The sequence below is a fragment of the Palaemon carinicauda genome, chromosome 9 (genome assembly GCF_036898095.1).
Source record: "Palaemon carinicauda isolate YSFRI2023 chromosome 9, ASM3689809v2, whole genome shotgun sequence".
NCBI lineage: Eukaryota > Metazoa > Arthropoda > Malacostraca > Decapoda > Palaemonidae > Palaemon > Palaemon carinicauda.
The window spans coordinates 78,884,425-78,908,364 of record NC_090733.1 but is presented as its reverse complement, the minus strand read 5'-3'; the positions used below and the strand labels follow the sequence as shown (position 1 = coordinate 78,908,364).

Below are 23,940 nucleotides of genomic sequence, written 5' to 3'. Positions count from 1 at the left end.
ATAGAGCCTCAGACTCCTTACTGGGCATAGTAGGAGATGGTCTGGGTCATCTGTTACAGAACGGAGACTCGAAATCCGGAAGGAGTCGAACAAGGGTCGGGCACTCCTGGATTTTGAGTCTTAGCCACAAACTCAGGGACGAACCTGAACGTTACTCCCCCCATCCCCTTGAATGGGCGATGTCATACGAGAGACCATGAAGTTCACCGACTCGCTTGGCCGAGGCCAAAGCAAGTAGGAACACCATCTTCCAAGCCAGGTGGCGATCAGAAGCCTGGCGTAATGGTTCGAAAGGAGGTCTCTTAAGAGACCTGAGGACTCGAACCACGTTCCATGGAGGAGGTCTCACTTCCGACTGAGGGTAGGTAAGCTCATAACTTCGTATGAGTAGAGAAAGTTTCAGCGAGGAGGAAATGTCCATTCCTTTGAGCCTAAAGGCAAGACTTAAGGCTGAGCGATAGCCTTTCACTGCCGAGACTGAGAGGCGCATTTCTTTCCGCAAATACACGAGAAACTTCGCTATTGCTGGAATAGTGGCATCGAGTGGAGAGATACCCCTTCCACGACACCAACCACAGAAGACTCTCCACTTCGCCTGGTAGACCCCTGTGGATGACTTTCGCAGGTGTCGAGACATCCTTTCCGCAACTTGTTGCGAAAAGCCTCTCTCTGTGAGGAGACGCTGGATAGTCTCCAGACGTGAAGCCGTAGCGATGCTACGGCCTTGTGGAAAATGTTGGTGTGTGGTTGTCTGAGTAGCTCATGTCGTGGAGAGAGTTCTCTCGGGAGTTCCGTCAAGATCTGCAGAAGGTCCGGGAACCACTCTGCGTCATGCCATAGCAGAGCTACTAAGGTATTGACAGGTTGACCAGGTTGGTCTTGTTGAGTACCCTTCTCATCAGACAGAACGGGGGAAAGGCGTACACGTCGATGTTGTCCCACCGTTGTTGGAAGGCATCTTGCCAGAGTACCTTGGGGTCCGGGTCAGGGAACCCCACAAAGTCAGGACTTTGTTGGCTACTAGAGGATCCAAAGACCACTCGGTACTCACTATCTGGGATGCCCTGCTCAGACTGTCGGCGAGCACATTCCTCTTGCCCGGAATGAAGCGAGCCGATAGGGGAATCGAGTGGACTTCGGTCCATCTCAGTATCTCTACTGCAAGATGGGATAGCTGTTGTGAAAAGGTACCTCCCTGCTTGTTGATGTAAGCCACTACCGTGGTGTTGTCGCTCATCACTACCACGGAGTGACCCGCCAGGTGCTGTTGGAACTGCTGAAGTGCCAGATATACGGCCTTCATTTCTAGCAGGTTTATGTGGAAGCCCTTTTCTGATTCTGACCATAGGCCTGAGGTCCTGTGGTTCAGAACGTGGGCCCCCCACTCTTCTTTTGAGGCGTCCGAGAACAGCATCAAATCCGGGGGGAGGACGAGAAGAGGCACTCCCTTCCGAAGTTTTCGTCTGTCACCCACCACTGAAGATTCGTCCGTACCGCAGGACCCATAGGGACCAAAACATCCGGGGAATCGTGACCTTGATTCCACCGAGACTTGAGTCGCCACTGCAGGGATCTCATCCTGAGGCGACCATTTGGAACTAGACGAACCAGAGAGGAAAGGTGACCAAGTAGACGTAACCAAGATTGGGCTGGAAGTTCTTCTCGTCTGAGGAAAGGACTTGCGACCCTCCTCAGCCTTGCTATCCTGTCGTCTGATGGAAAGGCTTTGTGGAGATTGGTCTCCAAGATCATGCCTAGATATACCAGTCGTTGAGTTGGAAGCAGAGAAGATTTCTCGAGATTTACCATGATCCCTAGATCTTGGCAAAGTCCCAGAATCTTGTCCCGGTGTTGAAGAAGGGTCGACTCCGAGTCTGCTAAAATCAGCCAGTCGTCCAGATAGCGGAGGAGACGGATGCCAATCCTGTGTGCCCACGAAGAGATCAGGGTGAACAATCTGGTGAATACCTGAGGTGCTGTGGAGAGACCGAAACACAGTAACTTGAACTGGTAGATCTTGTCGTCTAGGCTGAATCTTAAGTACTTCTTTGAAGACGGATGGATTGGGATCTGGAAGTACGCGTCCTTCAGATCCAGTGTACACATGAAGTCTTGTGGTCTCACTGTAAGTCTGACCATGTCTGCTGTCTCCATGCTGAGCGGTGTTTGTTTGACAAACCTGTTCAGAGCTGAGAGGTCGATGACTGGTCTCCAGCCTCCAGACGCCTTCTTTACAAGAAAGAGTCGACTGAAGAAGCCTGGGGAACCGTCGACGACCTCTTGGAGAGCATCCTTCTTTAACATGGTCTCGACTTCTGCCCGTAGGGCTAGCCCCTTTGCCGATCCCATGGCATAGGAGCTCAACAACACTGGATTCGCTGTCAGGGGAGGTAGAGATGTTGTGAACGGGACGTGATATCCCTGACTGATTACGGAAAACGTCCAGGAATCGGCCCCGAGTTGCTGCCACCTGATTGAGCAACTTTGTAGGCATCCCCCCACTGGTGGACATGCAGGGGGACTGCCAATCCTAGCGTTTGCGGCCTTGGCCACTCCCTCTAGGATTTTTGCCTCCCCTGGAGGACTTCCTGCCTTTCTTGTCTTTGACAGGAAAGGGCTGCTGTTTGGACACCGTCGTCTTTCCTGCCGCTGCCGTTTTCGTCTTGGACGGGCGAGGTTGTTGAGGTGCTGGAGGTTTGTAGGGCTTCGTTGTGATAGCCCTTTGGAGGAGAGAGTCCTGGTTGGATTTCCTCCACCTCTCAGCTGCCTGCTCCACATCTCTGGGCTCAAACAGACTCTTTCCCAAGAGGGAAGAATGTCTGAGCCTGCTGACTTCGACAGTCGGGACCTTCGAATGGAACCTTTCGGCCACCGCATCACGTCGTTTCAAGATTGAGTTGGCCCACAAGTTCGAGACTTGGTGGGCCAGAAACTCAATGGTGCGGGTGCCCGAAAGGAGGAAAGTCTCCAGGGCCTTCCTGGTGCTCTCCTTGGACAGATTCTCGGATCGCAGCAGGATGCCAAGAGACCCCAACCAGACGTCCAGCCACGAAGTAGCCTGCATGGCACACTTCGCGACCTTCTCCTGGCTTAGGATCTCTGTCGCCGAGAAAGTCACTTGCTGGCTAGAGAATCTCTCAAGAGGGACTCCCTGGGCAAGCTCTTCCACAGAGTGGTGCACTGGAAGAGCTAAGCAAGACTCCTCCATGATCTCGAAATACCTCCTCTGGTGGACACGAGGAGGTGGGAGGAGCTTGTTGCCAGCAGTGTTATGGCTGGAGGAGGCAAGCTCGGAGAGCTGGCCCTCAACCTTATCTCTGGCACTCTTCACCCCTTGGGACCAGCGCAAAGCCGCACTGGCCTTAGCGGTTTCTGAGTGCCAAAGACTCGGTCCAGGACCGTGTCCTTGCCTTCACGAGGAGGAATCTCGGGATCCGGGAACCCATTGAGATGCCTCATCAGGGTCAAGACCTGCCAAAAAGCATGCTCTGACTCCTGCTGCTCTCCCCATGGAGAACTGGCAGCAAAGTCTCCTATCCCCGAAGGCTCTACTTGGGGGGATACGTGGACGTTCTCCGCAGGTCTCGTTGGCTCCGGTCGAATCCTGGAAGAAGACTTCGGGATGGTCTTAGGGTCCGATTCCCTCCTAGGAGGGATACAGGACTCCAATAACGAAGTCTGAGGTCTCTTTTCTGCCCCAACATGGGACGATTCTCCAGCTTGAGGTGGGGTTTCTCCCATTGGTGCGCTGGGAGAAGGCCTCACCTCGGAAGACTCGCCTGAGGACGGAAAATCCTCGTCCACAGGAGATGGAGAGAAAGTCTGAGGGGGGGAAGGAGCCTTCCTTACGGATTTCTTAGGAGCCAGCTTGACCCTTGGAGAAGTCACCACGACTTCTACTCCTTTCTTCCTCTTCAGTGGGGTCGGAGCTGCCCTTGGTTTGAGGCCCAACTCAGAGAAGGCGGGCTTAACAGCCTGGACGACAGCTCTGATAAGGGACCCAAACCATGGCTGCTTACTGACAGATGCAGTGTCAGAGACTCCCTCTGGAGGGAAGGGGATCGGGCGATCCTTCGGATTAGATACTACAACAGGTGCCTGAAAAGAGGGAAGATTGGTGCCTGGACCTATCTGAGGACCTCCCCTCCTCCTGCAAGCGCGCTGATCTGCGCTTGCAGGGGGGGGAACGTGAAGAAGACGACCTGGCTGCTCTTGTTCCTGAAGTGTCGCTCGGGGGCTCGCACTGCGAAACCTGGTGGGAATCGTGTTGGGGCTCGCGCGATGGGATATTTCCAGGTTCGCGAGCGGAGAACGCTCGCGCATGTGCGTGCGCGCGCGGGCACGCGGAGATGAAGGCGCAGGCGAGGGAGCGCGTGGGCGTGCGGGCGAGTGCTGGCGCACAGGCGAGCGATGTCGCGCAGGCGAGCGAAGGCGCGCAGGCGAGCGATGGCGCGCAGGCGAGCGATGGCACGCAGGCGAGCGATGGCGCGCAGGCGAGCGATGGCGCGCAGGCGAGCGATGGCGCGCAGGCGAGCGATGGCGCTCAGGCGAGCGATGGCGCACAGGCGAGCGATGGCGCGCAGGCGAGCGATGGCGCGCAGGCGAGCGATGGCGCGCAGGCGAGGGATGGCGCGCAGGCGAGGGTGCACGCGGGCGCACAGGCGATCTATGTCGAGCAGGCTCGTGGGCGCGTGGGCATGTTGGGGAGCGATGGCGCGCAGGAGATGGTGCGCGAGGGCGGGCAGGAGATCGATGGCGCGCAGGTGCGCGATCTGGCGAAGGCAGAGGGCGCGCAGATGGACCAGCAAGCGCGGTTGCACGCGAAGGATACTGCTCGTGGGCGCGTGGGCGCACAGGATCTCGGAGGCCTCTGGAAGAGCGCATAGTAGGAGCTGAAACGTGTGAGCGAAGGTGACAGCGCGCGGAGGTGCGCAGGCGAGAGGGCGAGTTCCGAGGGCGCGCAGGAGATCGCTGGCAAGAAGGGGAGAGACGATTCTTCCTCCCAGCCCCCAGATCAGGGGATCGTGGGCAAGCGATGGCGCGCAGGTGAAGAGCGCTGGCGAGCTGGAGATCATGGGCGCGCGTGGCGCGTAACAGGATCAGGGCGCGCAGTTGTGCGCTGGCGAGGGCAAAGATCGCTGACGTACAGGAGAACACTGGCTCGCTGGCGAGCAGGAGAGTGCTGGCGCGTCGACTCTGCAGCAGGAGATCGCTGCGCGAACGTGGACGCACAGGGGATACCTGGCACTTAAGGGACTTTCTCACATTGTGAGAAAGCCCCTTTTGCCCCGAAAAGGACCGGTGCCCGTTGGATAACGGGGTGCATGGGCGCCCACAGCGCGTCAGCTGCCAGGAACGGAGAAGGAAGGTCAGCAGGTCTGGCAGGCGTAGGAGATCGCGAACGATCTGCAGAGAGGTCCAGTGATGTCGCTGCAACGGTCAATGCACGGCGAGGAGGATCCTCTGCGGGGTACTGCGAGGGCGAGGAACCGAAGAGGCACCTCTTAACTCCCTTGTGGGGAGAAGGAAGGCCTCTACGGCGAAGAGGAAGATGAGCCTTACGTCAGATACGTCCTCTGGGGGCAGCAGGCAGACCATCATCAGTCCTCCGAATCACCTGCAGGAGAGACGTTAGACTTAGCTCCTCCCTCGAAGGATGTTCGGAGGGGGGAACTAAGCCCTCAGCAACATCAGCACCCAAGGCAGAGGTTTGACTTAACTCGCCGGAAGCCTCTGCCACAACAACGTCGACGATAGACAGAGGGTCAACCTCCGCTATCGCCCGCGACTGTTTGACAGCAGCTCCCAACCTGATTATGTCAAACAGGGCTTCCTTGGAGGGCGAACCCTTAAGCCCCAAGGAAGCCCAAAGCTGCAATAAATCATCATTAGCAACAGTGTTAGACAAATCCTCAACAGGAGGAGGAGGAGGAGCTGCCTCGCTATAGGAGGCAACTCACTCTCCCGAACCCCGAGGTAGGTCAACAACAGTACGGCCTACGCTACTACTCGACGGCCTCTCGGAAGAGACCGATCGAGCGGGAGCTTCGGAGGAGGTTCGGGCTACGAAAGAAGAGTCCTTGGAGATTTCCTTCTTCAAGGAGATCCTTGAAGGAGAAAGATCCCGTTTGGACTTCTTCTTCCGGCGCCGGGAAAACCTCTACCACTGGGAGGTAGACCACTCCCTACACTCACTACACACTTTGTCCTTATCACACTGTTGGCCCCTGCAGAACGGACATAAGGTGTGAGGGTCCGTTTCGACCGCCGACATATATGTACCACAAGGGCGGTCAGGTAATCCGGGGCACTTCAGCATAATAGAGGCCAACTTCCAAACCCAAAAACTGCAAAGAAAAAGCAAAAAAGATCAAAGGCTGTCAAGCGAGGGTGGGAGCAGACACGTCTGTTCATCACTCAAGCCAAAAGCAAAGTGAACTAGTTCACCAGTGTGTGAGGGGGTAGTAAACCCTCATTAAAATTCTAATAGCTCGTCATTTCAGCTACGCCGAAAGTGATACCCTATTTAAATAGCGTTACCTACCCCCATCCCCTTGAATGGGTGATGTCATACGAGAGACCATGAAGTTCGCTAACACGCTTGGCCGAAGCCAAAGCTAGTAGGAACACCGTCTTCCAGGTTAGGTGGCGATCTGAAGCCTGGCGTAATAGTTCATATGGAGATCTCTTAAGAGACCTGAGAACTCGAACCACGTTCCATGGAGGAGGTCTCACTTCCGACTGAGGGCAGGTAAGTTCATAACTTTGTATGAGTAGGGAAAGTTCCAGCGAAGAAGAAATGTCCATTTCTTTCAGCCTGAAGGTTAGACTCAAGGCTGAGGGATAGCTTTTCACTGCCGAGACTGAAAGGCGCATTTCTTCCCGCAAATGCAAGAGGAACTCCGCTATTGTTGGAATCGTGGCATCGAGTGGAGATACCCCTTCCATTACACCACAGAAGACTTTCCACTTTGCCTGGTAAACAGCTGCGGATGACTTTCACAGATGTCCAGACATCCCGTTCGCAACTTGTTGCGAAAATCCTCTCTCAGCGAGGAGATGCTGGATAGTCTCCAGGCGTGAAGTCGTAGTGAAGCTACGGCTTTGTGGAAGATGTTGGCATGTGGTTGTCTGAGTAGATTGTGCCGTGGAGGGAGCTCTCTCGGTAGCTCCATTAAGAGTTGCAGAAGGTCCGGAAACCATTCCGCGTGATGCCATAGCAGAGCTATGAGGGTCATCGAAAGATTGACCGATGTTCTAGTCTTGTTGAGCACCCTCCTCATCAGACAAAACGGGGGAAAGGCGTACACGTCGATGTTGTCCCACCGTTGTAGGAAGGCATCTTGCCAGAGAGCCTTGGGGTCTGGGACTGGGGAACAGTACAGTGGAAACTTGAAATTCAGAGCTGTTGCGAACAGATCCACATCGGAGAACCCCCAAAAGTCAGGACTTTGTTGGCTACTAGAGGATCCAAAGACCACTCGGTACTCACTATCTGAGACGCTCTGCTCAGATTGTCGGCGAGCACATTCCTCTTGCCTGGAATGAAACGTGCCGATAGCGGAATCAAGTGGGCTTCGGCCCATCTCAGCATCTCTACTGCAAGATTGGATAGCTGCCTTGAAAAGGTACCTCCTTGTTTGATGATGTAAGCCACTACTGTGGTGTTGTCGCTCATCACCACCACTGAGTGACCCACCAGGTACTGTTGGAACTGTTGAAGGGCCAAAAAGACGGCCTTCATCTCTAGAAGATTTATATGGAGGCACTTTTCTGATTCTGACCACAGGCCTGAGGTCATGTGGTGCAGTACGTGGGCCCCCCACCCTTTCTTTGAGGCGTCCGAAAACAGCATCAAATCCGGGGGGAGGACGAGAAGATTCACTCCTCTTCGTAGGTTCTCATCTGTCACCCACCACTGGAGGTCCGTCCGTTCCGCAGGTCCCATAGGGAACATGATGTTCGGGGAATCGTAACCTTGACTCCACCAGGACTTGAGTCGCCACTGGAGGGATTTCATCCTGAGGCGACCGTTGGGAACTAGACGAGCCAAAGATGAAAGGTGACCGAGGAGACGTAACCACGATTGGGCTGGAAGTTCTTCTCGTCTGAGAAAAGGGCTTGCGACCTTCCTCAGCCTTGCTATCCTGTCGTCTGATGGGAAGGCTTTGTGGAGATTTGGGTCAATAACCAAGCCCAGATACACTAGTCTTTGAGTGGGAAGCAGAGAGGACTTCTAGAGACTTTCCATGATCCCTAGATCCTGGCAAAGTCCCAGAAGTTTGTCCCGGTGTTGAAGAAGGGATGACACTGAGTCTGCTAGGATCAGCCAGTCGTCCAGATAACGGAGGAGACGAATGCCAATCTTGTGTGCCCACGAAGATATTAGGGTGAACACTCTGGTGAAAACCTGCGGTGCTGTGGAGAGACCGAAACACAGCACCTTGAACTGGTACTCCTTGTTGTCTAGGCTGAATCTTAAGTACTTCCTTGAAGACGGATGGACTGGGATCTGGAAATACGCATCCTTCAGATCCAGTGTACACATAAAAGTCTTGCAGTCTCACTGCGAGTCTGACCGTGTCTGCGGTCTCCATGCTGAACAGAGTTTGTTTGACATACTTGTTCAGAGCCGAGAGGTCAATGACTGGTCTCCAGCCTCCAGACGCCTTCTTTACAAGAAAGAGTCGACTGAAGAAGCCTGGGGACCCGTCGAGGACCTCTTGGAGAGCGCCCTTCTTCAACAGGGTCTGGACTTCTGCCCGAAGGGCTTGCCCCCTTGCAGATCCCATGGCAAGGGCGCTCAAAGACACTGGACTCGTCGTCAGGGGAGGTAGAGATGTTGTGAACAGGACGCAATATCCCTGACTGATTACGGAAATCGTCCAGGAATCGGCCCCGAGTTGCTGCCACCTGTCTGCGCAACTTTGAAGGCATCCCCCCACTGGTGGACATGCAGGAGGACTGCCAATCCTAGCGTTTGCGGCCTCGGCTGCTCCCTCTAGGATTCTTACCTCCTCTGGAGGACTTTTTGCCTTTCCTGACCTTGACAGGAAAGGGCTTAGACACCACTGTCTTCGCTGCTGCCGTCGGTTTTGTGGTCTTGGTCGGACGGGACTGCTGGGGTGCTGGAGGCTTATAGGGCTTGGTTGTCAAAGCCCTATGCAGGAGGGAGTCTTGGTGGGACTTCCTCCATCTCTCAGCGGCCTGTTCCACATCCTTAGGCTCAAACAAGTTTGTTCCTTCTGAGGAAGAATGCCTGAGCCTATTTATCTCGGTGCTAGGGACCTTCTGATGGAACCTCTCAGCCACCGCATCCCGACGATTCAGGATGGTGTTTGCCCACAAGTTCGAGACTTGGTGGGCCAGAAACTCGATCGTGCGAGTGCCTGAGAGGAGGATGGTCTCCATAGCTTCCCTGGTACGTGCTTTAGAGAAGTCCGCAGAGCGTATCAGGATACCTAAGGTCCCTAACCAGATATCCAGCCACGAAGTGGCTTGCATAGCACACTTCGCAAACTTCTCCTGGTTAAGGATCTCGGTTGCCGAGAACGAGACCTGTCGGTTGGAGTGTCTCTCAAGAGGGACTCCCCTGGTAAGCTCTTCCAACGAATGGTGGAGAGGAAGAGCTAAACAAGGGTCCTCCAAGATCTCGAAGTACCTCCTTTGCTGTACGCGAGGAGGTGGGAGAAGCTTGTTGCCGGCACTGAAACGGTTGGAGGAGGACAACTCAGAGAGCTGAACAACGATCTACTCTTAACCCCCTGAGACCAGGGCAGAGCTGCACTGGCCTTAGAAGGTTTTTGAGTGCCAAATACGCGGTCCAAGACCGTGTCTTTGCCCTCTCGAGGGAGGATCTCTGGGTCGGCAAACCCATTGAGAGCCCTCATAAGAGTCAGAACCTGCCAAAATGCATGCTCTGACTCTTGTAGTTCTCCTCCGGATGTTGGACTTGCAGCGAAGTCTCCAGTCCCCAAAGGCTCTTCTTGGGGAGATTCGCGGACGTTCTCTGAGTGGCTAGCTGGCTCCGTCCTAAGTCTTGTCGAGGATTTTGGTACCGTCTTCGAGTCCTTCGACTCCTTCCTGGGAAGCATGTAGGACTCTAACATAGACGGTGGCAAGTTCTTTTCAGCCCCTACCCGGGAAGACTTTTCAACGCGAGGTGGGGTTTCCCTCATTGGTGCAATGGGGGAACGTCTCACCTCACGTGACTCCCCTGAGGATGGGAAGTCCTCGTCCGACAAGGAAGGAGAAAAAGTCTGGGGGGGGGTGAAGGAACCTGCCTCGAAGGCCTGCGAGGAGTCAACTTAGCTCTCGGAGAAGTCACCGCGTCCGGAACTCCTCTTTTTCTCTTCAAAGGGGTAGAAACAGCCAAGGATCTGTGCCCCAATTCAGAGAGAACAGGCATGAAAGCCTGTGTAACTGCTCTAATTAGCGCACTGAACCATGGCTGTTGACTGACAGCAGCGCTGTCAGACACTCCCTCTGGAGGAACAGGGATTGACGGATCCCTGGGAGGAGTTTCCATAGGGGGGGGGTCGCCTGAAAAGAAGAAGAAGAAGAGATCCTACACCTTTCTGGATGCTTCCCTTCCGCCGCAGTGCGCGCTGTTATGCGCTTGCAGGGAGGGGAATGTGGCGATGGCGACCTTGCCGTGCATTGTCCAGCAGCCTCGCGAGCGGGAGGGTATTGACGCTCGCGCGGGGGGACGTAACGGTGCTCGCGCGATGGAGAATACCAGGGGTCGCGCGCGGGAGACTGCTGGAGCGCGCGCACGTGGGAGACCGATGATGCGCGTGCGCGGGCGATTGCGAGGGCGCGCAGGAGAGTAATGGCGCGTAGGAGAGTAATGGCGCGTAGGAGCGCGCGGGAGACTGTGGGTACACAGGAGAGCGCGCAGGAGACTGATCACGCGCGTGGGCGCGCATGATCAGGTCATTGAACTCGCGGGCGTGCGGGTGAAAGTTTGCGCGCCCCAGTAGATGTCGTAGGGTGCGCGCGCGCAGGAGAGATACCCCTGGCGCGTGGGCGCGCAGTTGGAGCCTGTGCGTGTGGGCGTACGTCAGTATGGTGGCGCACAACTGCAAACTTCGCGCCCGCGCGTATTCTCGCGGGCGCGGGAGGGTGACTGCGCGTGAACGCGCGATGTCGAACGCTGGAGACAGCAGTTGGCGCATTGGCGAGCGCTGGCGCGTAGAAGTCTTTGACTTCCCGACAGCGCCCAGATCCGAATTTTTGGGCGCACAGGAGAGATCGCTGTGCGTGGGCACTGGCGCGCAGGAGAGCACTGGCGCGTTGGCGAGCGCTGACGAGTTGGAGAGCGCTAACGCGTAGAAGAGCGCTGGCACACAGGAGGTTGCTGGCGCGCATGAGGTTAATGGCGCGCAAGTGAGTGCTGGCGCGCTACCTCAGGCAAAGCCTGGCGCGCAGGAGAACGTTGGCGCGCATGTCCATCATGGCGCATAAGGGACGTATGCGCGCGATGGCTTATATGCCCTTGATGCCCCGTAACAGGGTTCGATGCCTGACGAGCATGTAAGTCAGGTTTCGTGGGCGCGTAGCGCGCATCAGCTCTCAGGAACGGCGACGGCAGGTCAGCAGGTCTGTCGGGTGGAAGGTCGACGTGTCCTTTGAAAGGACGACCTTCCACCGAAGGGGATCGCGTACAATCCGCTGAGAGGTCCAGGACCATAGCAGGAACAGTCGAAGAACGCTGACGAGGCTCCTCTGCGGCGGACTCCAACGAAGATGATGAACCAAAGATGCACCTCCTCACCGCAGGTGAAGGAAGGCCTCTCCGGCGAAGAGGAAGGCGAGCCTTGCGACGGATGCGCCCTCTGGGCGCCGTTGGATCAGCAAGCTGACCTTCTGCAGTCCTCCGAAGAAGAGTCTCTGTAAGTGAACTCCCCCGAGGAGGAGAAACACTAGCAGGAGAGACTGTTGGACTTAGTTTCTCCCTCGTTGGTTGAGCAGGAACGGGAGAAACTAAGCCTTCAGCTACTGCGGGATGTGAAGAGGCAGAGGTATTAGGAGATACCGCATTGGATACCTCTGACACCACAACGTCGACAATTGACAGAGGATCAACCTCTGCCAAAGTCGGCGACTCCTTGATAGCGGCACCCAATCGGATGTAGTCAAGTACAGTAATGCTTCCTTGGAGGGCGAACCCTCGAGCCCCAAGGAAGACCAAAGCTGAAAAAGATTGGTTAATGACACATCCTCCCCCGGGGGAAGAGGTGGAGCTGCCTCGCTAGGGGAGGCAACGCCAAAGGATGTGAGGGTCTGTCTCGACCGCCGACATGAATGTTCCGCAGGGGCGGTTGGGTAATCCAGGACAGGTGCGCATAATCGCAGAGGCCAACTTCACACACAAACCTGTCAAAGAAAAAGCAAAAAAGCATTAATGGCTGCCAAGAGAGAGGCGAGGATGAGAGAGGACACATCCGTCTACCATCCGAGACGAGAGCAAAGTGAGCTCAAGCACACAAGTGTGTGTGAGGGGGGGGGGGGTAGCAAGCTACCCTCCCATACCCCTGCTAACTAGCGGTGTGGGTGGTAAACCCTGGTTAAATTTTAATGGCTCGTCATTTCAGTTACGCCGAAAATAATACCCCTATTAACCCTGGATAGGTACGGTGGGTCGTACGCGACCCCGATCGTCAAAAAAAAAAGAGGTTTTTCTCACGTGACTCACCCCCGTGACTGAATTTGTGGGTGATCGACCTGCAGGAGGTGTCTCCCCTACACGCTCTAGTAGTGTCCAGATGTGCATTGCTGTAGCTGTACTCCTTCCCCGATTTCTGAGACGCGTCGGGGTCGAGCGCGACCGAGTTTACCCTTCTAAGGTAATTTGCATAATTATCAAAGTTATTACGTATTGTGAAATTGTCGTAGAATGGTGCAACTTGTATAGGTTATCAGTTGTGGAAAGTCTTGGTGGATTGTTTGGCTACCATGTGCATGATTTTTTTTTTAGTTAAAATGTCGTTCATCACCACGAGGACCATTTTACCGCGAGTGCCCCTTTTTCATTTTTTTTTCATTTTTTTGCCAAGTCATTTTTCCGTAAGATATTGCCAAATAGTGTCGTAAAACTTTTGCTTGTTTAGTGTTGGAAAGTGTGTTTAGATGATCTGGCTACCCATGCGTGACTTTGTTTTTGTCAGATACGACGTAGTTATTGGTATATTGGGTAATTAACTGCGGTTGCCAATTTCTGTTTTTTTTCAATATTTGTAAAAAATTTTACGTAGTAAGGAATTGCCGTATATTATTCATTTTTTTTTTTCATGTTTATGTGTTAGAAAGTGTGCCTTGATGGTTGGGCTAACACGTGCATGTCTTTTTTTTTATCTGAGATGCCGTATATTAGAATGTTGGGCATTTTACCGCGAGTGCCCCTTTTTCATTTTTTTGTCAAGTCATTTTTCCGTAAGATATTGCCAAATAGTGTCGTAAAACTTTTGCTTTTTTAGTGTTGGAAAGTGTGTCTAGATGATCTGGCTACCCATGCGTGACTTTGTTTTTGTCAGATACGACGTAGTTATTGGTATACAGTATTGGGTATTTAACTGCGGTTGCCAATTTCTGTTTTTTTTCAATATTTGTAAAAATTTACTACGTAGTAAGGAATTGCCGTATATTATTGATTTTTTTTTCATGTTTATGTGTTAGAAAGTGTGCCTTGATGGTTGGGCTAACACGTGCATGTCTTTTTTTTATCTGAGATGCCGTATATTAGAATGTTGGGCATTTTTCTGCGAGTGCCCCTTTTTATTTGTTTTGCATTTTTTTGCTTAGTTATGTTACCGTAAGAAATTGGCAAGTAGTGTCGCAAAACTTATATTTTTATAGTGTTGGAAAGTGTTTCTAGATGATCTGGCTACCCATGCCTATTTTTTTTTTTTAGCCAGATATGGCGTATATATAAGTATGTGTTCGATTTTCCTGTGATTGCCATTTTTTCGTTTTTTCCCATTTCTTTCAAAATTACTACGTACTAAGGAACTATCACAGAGTAATGATTCATTTATATGTTTATTTGTCGGAAAATGTGCCTTGATGGTTTGCCTAGCACGTGGCTGAAATTTTTTTTTCTGAAATGCCGTATATTAGAATGGCCATTTTTCCACGAGTGCCCCTTTTTATTTGTTTTGCATTTTTTTGCTTAGTCATGTTACCGTAAGGAATTGGCAAGTAGTGTCGCAAAACTTATAATTTTATAGTGTTGGAAAGTGTTTCTAGATGATCTGGCTACCCATGCCTATCTTTTTTTTTCGCCAGATATGGCGTATATATAGGTATGTGTTCGATTTTCCTGTGATTGCCATTTTTTCATTTTTTCCCATTTCTTTCAAAATTACTACGTACTAAGGAACTATCACAGAGTAATGATTCATTTAGATGTTTATTTGTCGGAAAATGTGCCTTGATGGTTTGCCTAGCACGTGGCTGAATTTTTTTTTCTGAAATGCCGTATATTAGAATGTTAGCCATTTTTCCGCGAGTGCCCCTTTTTATTTGTTTTGCATTTTTTTGCTTAGTCATGTTACCGTAAGGAATTGGCAAGTAGTGTCGCAAAACTTATATTTTTATAGTGTTGGAAAGTGTTTCTAGATGATCTGGCTACCCATGCCTATTTTTTTTTTTAGCCAGATATGGCGTATATATAGGTATGTGTTCGATTTTCCGGTGATTGCCATTTTTTCGTTTTTTCCCATTTCTTTCAAAATTACTACGTACTAAGGAACTATCACAGAGTAATGATTCCTCTAGATGTTTATTTGTCGGAAAATTTTGTTTACTTCTTTTTTGATTGAATAACATCAAATTTTTTTAGCTAAAATATTATATTGTTTCACATTTTTGTTTTTTTTTCGATTTTATTTCCCTTCAAAAAATTTTTTTTGGGTCAGAATTTTAATTTTATAGTCGTAAAATAATCGAAAATTATCCAGCATCCCACCATACAATTTTTATGCATATCCAATAATAATTAGATTAGTAAATAACACCTTGAAATTGACATACCCTTCCTACATTTCAAGTGGCAGATTAGGGAGTCTGAGTCAGTGTGGTTGGCGGCCATTTTGTGGACATATCCGAAGCGTAAGTTGACCTATCTATATATATTCTTGTTCCCTATAGAATTTGTGATATTTTGGTATATTTTCACCTGCATAAATATCATATTATATATTAAATATATGTATTTTTTTACGAAATTTCTAAGTACTCAAAAAATTACCTTTAGATATGGCCCCTGATATAAATGTAATTTACAAAATAATGAAGATTTTTTTACATATTTCTATTTTAGGATAACATATGTTTATTCCCTAAAAAAATTAGCCACTTCCTATCTCATTTGGGTACCCAAAAAAATTCATGAAATTTGGACAAATTTTTTTGGCCAAAAAAGTTACCCTTTTTTTCTCATTTCAGATCTTCACCTCCATGGGTCTAACTTCATCCAAAATACATCAAGATGTGTCCTAAACATTCAAGAATCAATTCCTAAAAGGATTTGTGTATATATGTATAAACTTTTTTTTTATGAATTTTTATGTCAGGTCTTTTTTTTTTCTACTTAATTTTTTAAAATATTTATAATAAATAGTTTTTCTGCAGATGAGTAGTATTTATCTTTACAGTTGTTTTAAGCATTCATTGAAGTTTTTTTTGGCAAAAGAAAAAAAGAGGTTACTGCAAAAACTGATTTTTCAAGAATTTTTTTTGGCGTCGGGGTCGTTCGCGTCCGAGTATACCCTTAAAGGGGTGTCCGAGGAGCGTACCTATCCAGGGTTAAATAGCGTGGTTTGTATGTCAGTTACGGAACAAATCCCGTTTAGACTTCTTCTTCCGCCGTCACCCAAACCTCTCCCACTGGGAGGAAAACCACTCACTACACTCAATACACTTATTATCACTATCACACCGTTGACCTCTGCATATAGGACAAAGGTGTGAGGATCTGTCTCCCCCGCCGACATAAATATTCCAAAAGGCCGGCCGGTGAGCCCAGGGCCGGTGTGCATGGTAGCAGAAGTCAACTTCACAAACACACACTAGAAAAAGAAAAAGCAAAAAAAAACAGATTAATGGCTGTCCAAATAAAGGCGAAGGATGAAGAGCGGCAACGTCCGTTCACCATCCGTGCCAAAAGCAAAGTGAGCTCAATCACAGGTGTGTGAGGGGGGGGGGGGTAGCATGCTACCCTCCCCTACTCCCGCTAACTAGCGGTGTAAGTAGTTAACCTTCACTAAACTTTAATGGTTCGTCATTTCAGCTACGTCGAAAGTAAAACCCCTAATAAATAGCGTGGTTTGTATTCCAGTTGCGGAACAACTCAGCATTAGGAACCTGTTGGTGGAATCTCTCGGCCACCGCATCCCTTCGCTTCAAGATGGTATTGGCCCATAGGTTCACCACCTGGTATGTCAGAAACTCTATGGGTTGGGTGCCGGAGAGGATATAACGACCTTTTTGGCGGGGAGAGAACTAGGAACCTCTACAGGATCCAAGGGCGAAACGGAGACCTCTCCACATCCAAGGGCGAAACGGAGACCTCTCCACAGGCTTTTTCCTTCAGCGACGGAAGGGGAGAGTCCGGAACTGACTCTTCCCTACGAGAGCCTCTCAAGTCAACGGGAGAGGCATCGGTGGGTAGAGGCGACGATGGTTCTACAGGGGAGACCTCTAACCTTGGAGATCTGACCAAAGTCAGCTTGACCCTGGATGAAGGCAGTTTGTCAGGTACTCCTCTCTTCCTCTTCAGGGAAGAAGCAGTCGTGGTCCATTGTCCTGGGTCGGTCAAAACGGATGAAGTCCCAAGAGAAACCCCAGGGCATTCCGCATGTCGCAAAGGGAACAAAGGTACGCAGGCCTGATCCATGGTCCTGACCAAGGCGCCGAACCATGGCTGCTTACTCATAGATGCGCTATCCGACAGTTCCCCTGAAGGGATAGAGGCCGAAGGGTCCTTCTGAGGAGTCTACTTTCCTGATGATGAGGACTTAGCCAATGGTGACAACGTTTCCTTCCTAGTCAATGGAAGTTTCGAGATCTTAAACCCCTGAAACTTGCTCTCTTCCTCCTTCACCAGCGGTGCGCCACTATGCGTTTGCTGGGTAAAATCCTCGGTCAAGTACGGAAATGGAATTCTAGGTTTTTTAGGTTATGTAGGATTAGCTTAGAATACAAACCTTTATTTACTATGATATCTGGCCCTCTAGGTCAGGTTAGGCAAGGAGTCCAAGTAGAGGGGTAGAGCTCATGACAAGTTAAGAATCTAACATAGGCCTACCTCCATTTCCCTTTTGGGGTGAATGTAGTTCATCAGGACAGGTCTCAACTTTCTTATTAATTGTCAAATCAATTTCGTTTATGGGGACGTTGTTGTTTATTTTGGACTGAAATACGATATGATACTTGTTTTACGACTTACGAAATATTCTGATTTAGTTTTACCTTGCCAGAAGTAGAGCTGGTTGGGAAGCAAATGCAGGGTTGAGACCTAAGACCTAGGATAAACTAAGAATACAGCAGTCTAAGGGGGAGGGGGGTTTGCAAGGGCCATGGCCCCACGGTAAGTAATTAAGATTATGGCTCCTATGTTAGGTTAGATGGGGATCCTTAAGTTAGGTGGTGTTCTTGTGTTTGTCTCTCTTTGAAAATGTATTTTTACAATACCTTAGGAAATTTTACACCCATTTTGTCTCAGTGAACTACAGACGCTACTTCCTTTTCATAAACTTTTGTTTTATTAAGTAATTTGCCACTTTGTTACCAGTGACATAAGCTATATATTTTTTCAACTGGTTACGGTGAAATTTAAGCATATACGCTTGTCAATAATGATATAATACATTAGGTTCCTCAGGAATTATATGATAAACAACTTAATTTCCGGCCATATGCATTAAAGCAATTTTTTTAACCTAACCACACCCTCCTAATTAACCTAGGGATTGGGTCATTAATACCTGACTGGGAAAGTGGGAGACGACTCCTGACCCTTAATCAAACATGAACTAAGACTACACATCATTTAGCATAAATTAGATATTTTTTCATTCATTTCTACTTGCATTAAATACCTCTACGCATTGACTCTAGTTAATTATTTTGAAAAAATGTGTTTAAATTAGTTTGTAAAATACATGGTTCAAATAATCAAATAGCTGCCAAGGTATTAAAGTAACCAAATAAAAGGGTAGGAGGTATAAAGGACACTTTGGTATCAAGGGCAAGTAGAGTAGGTGTAGCCTACTTCAAGATGACAAGTTGCCGTAGGCCTAAAGAAAGGCCAATTACTTTCGCCACAGTAGACAGCGTTGTTAACTTATCCAAAACAGAAAAGAAATTGATCAATAAGCACAACGAAATGAATTAAATTTGTTTAGTTCACTTTCTGGGAAACAAGTTCTCTGCGATATCAGCTGATTTGACTTTAATGTCGTCTGCAGAGGTCTTCAGAGATGACCTTTATGATGTTCACGTAAAATGTATTAATTGCCACCTGATTAACATTTCAAATATAAATATAAAATGCCCTGCACTCACTTTAGCTGCCCTGGTTGCCGTTAAAGTCATTTTTTTAGTAAGAAGAGGACTAAGCCTAACCGGGTAAACACACAGTCAATGGTAATGGTCGACTGTCGACATGAAAACCAGCGAAGTTTTGTAACATATTGTTATGCAACAGAAAAGCTGGATTTAACTATGTAACTATGTTTGAAGGATATATAAGAATATTCTAACTATAACCAACAAGTTATTGAAGTTTGGGTAAATTGGAATAGAATCTGTAGGTATTAACAATGGTACACATATTAATTCTAAACAGATGTAGGACTACTTCATGTCTGCTTGTGAAAATACGTTAAAAGTAAACGGTAATGATAAAACGACAAATATAGGCATCTCGTTTCATTAACTTAGTGTGTTGTGAGGTTTAGGTAGAGAGTCTACGAAAACTATTATTCATGGGGTTACGTGTAAGAACTGCTCTATCATAATTAAAATGCTGAATTATCATTATTTTTTCTTGGTAAGTTACAACCCTAGTTGGAAAAGCAGGATGCTATAAGCCCAGGGGCCCAACAGGAAAGTAGCCCTTTGAGGAAAGGAAGCAAGGAAAAATAGAATATTTCAAGAACAATAACAACATTTAAATAAATATTTCCTATACGAACTATAACAGCTTTAACAAAACAAGAGAAAGAGAAATTAGATAGAATAATGTGCCCGAGTGTACCACTAAACAAGAGAACTCTAACCCAAGACAGTGGAGGACCGTGATACAGAAGCTATGGAACTACCCAAGACTAGAGAACAATAGTTTGATTTTGGAGTGTCCTTCTCCTAGAAGAGCTGCTGACCACAGCTAAAGGGTCCCTTCTACCCTTACCAAGAAGAAAGTAGCTACTGAACAGTTACAAGTGCAGTAACTCCTTGGGTGAAGAAGAATTGCCTGGTAGTCTCAGTGTTGTCAGGTGTATGAGGACAAAGAAGAATCTGTAAAGAATAGTCCAAACTGGGTATATGTATGCACAGGGAAAGTGAACCGTAACCAGAGAGAAGGATCCAATTTAGTACTGTCTGGCTAGTCAAGGGAATGAACATGATAAAATAACTGTGAAGGTCCTGTAGAGAGTAGGGTTCCCTGCTGAATATAGGACCAGAAAAGCGCCCCTTAAAGTAAGTGAAGTAAAAATAAGGTTGAAAACCACATACGCCTGCAGTATAATACAATATGCTAGCGTAAAAAAAAAGTCAATAAACATCTGTGAAAGAAATAGGAAAACTCGTTATGTTGCAAACAATTCTCATCAATATTTGTTATAAATCTAAAAAATTAAGAAGTTGCGTCACCGTTTTATTTTCATATCAAAGAAATTGAAAATAAATAAAGCTATGGTACGTTAGCGAAATGTCAAGTAATCATACAATAGTACATTACATAGATCGCTTACTAACAAATCTGCCCGCTGATCATCGCTGATGACACTCCATAAGATTGAGTAGTAGCCTACTTCATACAGCCTGGTTGCAAAAGAAAAAAAACTGTATAAATCGTATTTGAAATATTTGCATATGTACGTCTGTGTGTATTTGTCAAGTCGATTATTATATGCCTTTAATTTCATTTTGAATAAACATCGAAATATAGCAAGCTCCTTGTAGACACGCGAAAGATTGGAGATAATGCTAATTTCAACAAGCTGATGACTTTGTTGTTTTCTAACGGGTTCGATAATATAGAATTGACAATTAACGCGGAATATGTTTATTGAAGTAAGTAAATTTTAAGTTTGTTAGAGTTGATTGAAGTACCACAAGGAAAATTTCTTAGCATTGCGCATTAGGGGCTTTGCAACAGCTATTACTTGCTTTACTGGTGCTGTTTATGTATGCCATCTCAAAGTCATGGTTTGGTTTTGGTAAGCGACCTCACCTGATAAAAATGGACCAATTACTCAAAAGTGTCACTTATTTGAGAATTATATATCTTATGCACACTTTTGAGTAATTACTACACTTTTAATTTAGTAGTGACATCGCATACCAAAGCAAAAGCACGACTTTGAGATCGCATACCAAAACAGCACCGGTTGACTTTACTTAAACGTGTGTGCATATTGTGTATCCAATGTGGGGACTAGGCGCACGTGCAGAATCATATTTTTTGAGATTCTGCGGCTTATTTCCCTTTTCCCGCGAGTTAGAACTTAGAAGTGTGCGCCCGAGGCGTCACTGTCACCTGGTGATGTGTATTGGTCAAAATAGGACACGTCAATCTGAGTTCAAGATATTCGCCAGATTACAGCCCCTCAAAATTTTGTCGGTCACCTGGTGGGTACCATGTTAGCGAATAATGTACAAAAGTTAATATCGTACACTTTTACATTTTGATGTATATCTCAAAGTGATATTTATAAAAGTTAATGAGCTTTTCAGTGAACATCGGTGAATAGTATTGCTATGCAGTAATAATATCTTGAGGCTGTGTGGCCCCGTGTAGTGGTAAATTAGTAAAAACTAAAATGTGTTTTTTTCTCTTTTTCCAGGTATCAAGATGCTAAAGTGAATCCCACTCAAGAAGAAAGTTGAGTGGTTTTTTGCCATCTAAAAGTGATGCCAGAAACGTTGAAAGGTGTGTGGACAAGTAATTGAACTAAAAGTGCGGCGACATGCCCGAGGAGGACGACATGGCTGGGTCATGTGGCAGCTACTTTTCCCTGTTTCCAAGCTCCTTCTTTTCCATATCATCTGACACCTCTTCGGAAACTGTGTCTACCTTTGGCCTTTCTTATGGTCGCTGATGGAAGAGAAGGATGCAATTTTCTTCTAAGAACAGTAAAATAAATTTACCAGACGACGATGATGAGGAAATCGTCAGTGACTCGCTGCGGACCTCCACCTCCTGCAGAAATCCCTCAGGGAGGGGCTCCATCCCATCGACATTGAAGTCTAGTCCAGTGTCTCACAGGATTTGGGATACCCAATTGTTACACAACGAACCCTTTGTAAAGTCAGTGCCTTCATTATCGATGCCTTTTGAATCAGTGCCTTCAGTACCAGTGCCAATTGGCAACGTGAAATTTAGTGCGATGTCTGTTCCCTCAAGTAATGTGGAAGAAGGGGCATTGGGGCAAATGATGTTGCAGGCTCCTGGAACATCATTCAACTTACAAATATCCTTGAGTGAAACCCCTGTGCCATTATCTAGTGCTGCCCCTCTGCCATCAACTAGTACCATCCTGACGCCATCATTCAGTGCCAACCCTGCTGTCCGGAAGAGGAACAGATGCCATATGTGTCTTCATTCCTCAAACAAGAAATCAAGAGTTTTTTTTTTGTGTACAGTAAAAGAAAGATACATCACCAGAACACTACATCATCACCTGCATGAACTGCATAATCTGCATTCACAATTGAGGTAAGAACACCAACTTTTTCACCTTTTTTATTTACCTTGCAATTACTTAAGTTTACTTTTTTGAAGGGGCGGATGTACAGTATATTTGGTATTCGCATACAATTTGAAGGCCTTATATTGATTTCTGAGTGAGCTATATGGGGAAAAATCTTATATCAAATGGCCCTCTCGGAAGAGTTCCTCACACCTTCTCATATTTTCTTTTTTTTTTTACTTGTCTTGAATTCTGGAATGTATATCTTGTAAACATTTATCATTTGAGGGTATAATATTGATTTCTGAGTGATCTACAGGGAAATACCCTATGTCAAATGGCCCTCTCGGAAGATATTTTTTTTTTTTTTCATACCTTTTGATAACTCATATTTACTTTTTTTACCTGTTTTGTATTCTAGGGTGGTAAATATACAAGTGTATAGAATATCAGAGATATTTTAATATTTACGGGGTATACGGCACACATTTTAAAGTAGTTTTTTCCCCAAATTATTTTTTTTCACCCTCCTCACAGATTCAGTGTTTTTGGGTGTAGGACCTGGAAAATTAGGATGGATGTTCCCATATTATCGGATTTCATTGTCAAGATCACCATAATTTTGTAGGCTGTTTTGTTAATGTGGCCAATGTATTTTTATCAATTTATTCTTTATAAATATTCATAATAATAGTAAAGATCATTCTCTTTTCCTTTACCCCTAACACAATATTAAGGAATAATTAGTGATCAATGTCAAAGTTTTAATTTTTTTTTATTTAATAATAAGGGAGTTATTTGATACGAAAATTGAGCTCACTGTTCGGGTACCAGGTTACCGAAGGCTGACCACAAATTTATGGCTATTAATGCAGGATTAAGGGACTGTTTTACAGATCTTATCATACAAGGGATCCCTGTGCCCTACAGGTTTTACAAGATTTGTTTGTTGTATACACTCTTAGGTGTTTAGAGTATCACACAGCGTATTCAGTTATACTGTCAAATCCGCATTATGGAAGCACTTAGAAAACTATAAAGCCTTCAGCTTCTTGAAATCAGCCTTTATTTCTTTAGTCTTTTGAATGTCTAGTGGGAGGTTTTAGTATAGTCTTGGGGGCACATGTTTAAAAGCTCTAGAGCTTACAGAACACACACATCTTAGCTTCAATAATTGAAACTATCTGTAACGATTCTTGTGTCGACACGATTCGTTGACTGCACAATATGTAATAATTCTCTTAGATATTTTGGATGTCCAGGTCTAATTACTTAATGGGTATTGCACATATCTTAGACTCAATAATTCTAGTTTCAATTGGCAGCCAGTTTAATTCAAATGGTATAGGGGTAATCCTTTCTCATAACTTTAGGCACTATTTAGCCTACTAATTGCATCCTATCCTTCAAATATGCATCCATAAGACTACACAACAAACTCCCACTGGACATTCGAAAGATAAGATATTATGGCTTTCAATCAGAAACTGAAGACTTTCTTGTTTTCTAAGTGCTTCAATGATGTGGATTTGACAATATACGAGCAATATGTGGTGGGAAATACTAAATATATTAGAATGCATACAATAAAATGACTGTGAAGGTCCTGTAGAGAGTGGGGTTCCCTTGCAATATAGGACCAGAACAGCAACCCTTAAAGTAAAAGTAAGGACTCATTCATCTTGCTGTTCTGATTCCTAAGATTTACATACTCAAGCTATGGATTTACAAGTTAAGTCAGGTCAGGTCATATGACTCAATTACATAAATCCATAGATTGACAATCAATCTTCCCTATTGTTTATGTTGTGGAAAATCTATGAAAGTAGTTTATCTTCATGTCACCTGAAAAGTTAGTAATTTCTGATGCCATCTATGTTGTTCTTGCTTCTGACTACTACCCATTGTTTTCTGGCAGTTTGTATATCAGACATTGCTTTGTTGGGTAACCCAACCATCACTGACAAAACTATGTTAAACAGATGCATTTCACAGACATAGCTAAGGGTTATCATACTAC

At 47.1% G+C, this 23,940-nt stretch overlaps 1 protein-coding gene across 1 annotated transcript in view; it reads right to left on the bottom strand.

Moving 5' to 3' along the window:
• Positions 1-18,726, bottom strand: part of Pdhb (Pyruvate dehydrogenase E1 beta subunit) — a 119,212-nt gene extending 100,486 nt beyond the window's left edge. Inside the window, exon 1 of the mRNA XM_068380121.1 lies at positions 18,568-18,726. Within this exon, the coding sequence (XP_068236222.1) occupies positions 18,568-18,597 (30 nt within the window). The 5' untranslated portion in view covers positions 18,598-18,726. The remainder of the gene's footprint in view (positions 1-18,567) is intronic.
• Between the last annotated feature and the right edge of the window lie 5,214 nt (positions 18,727-23,940).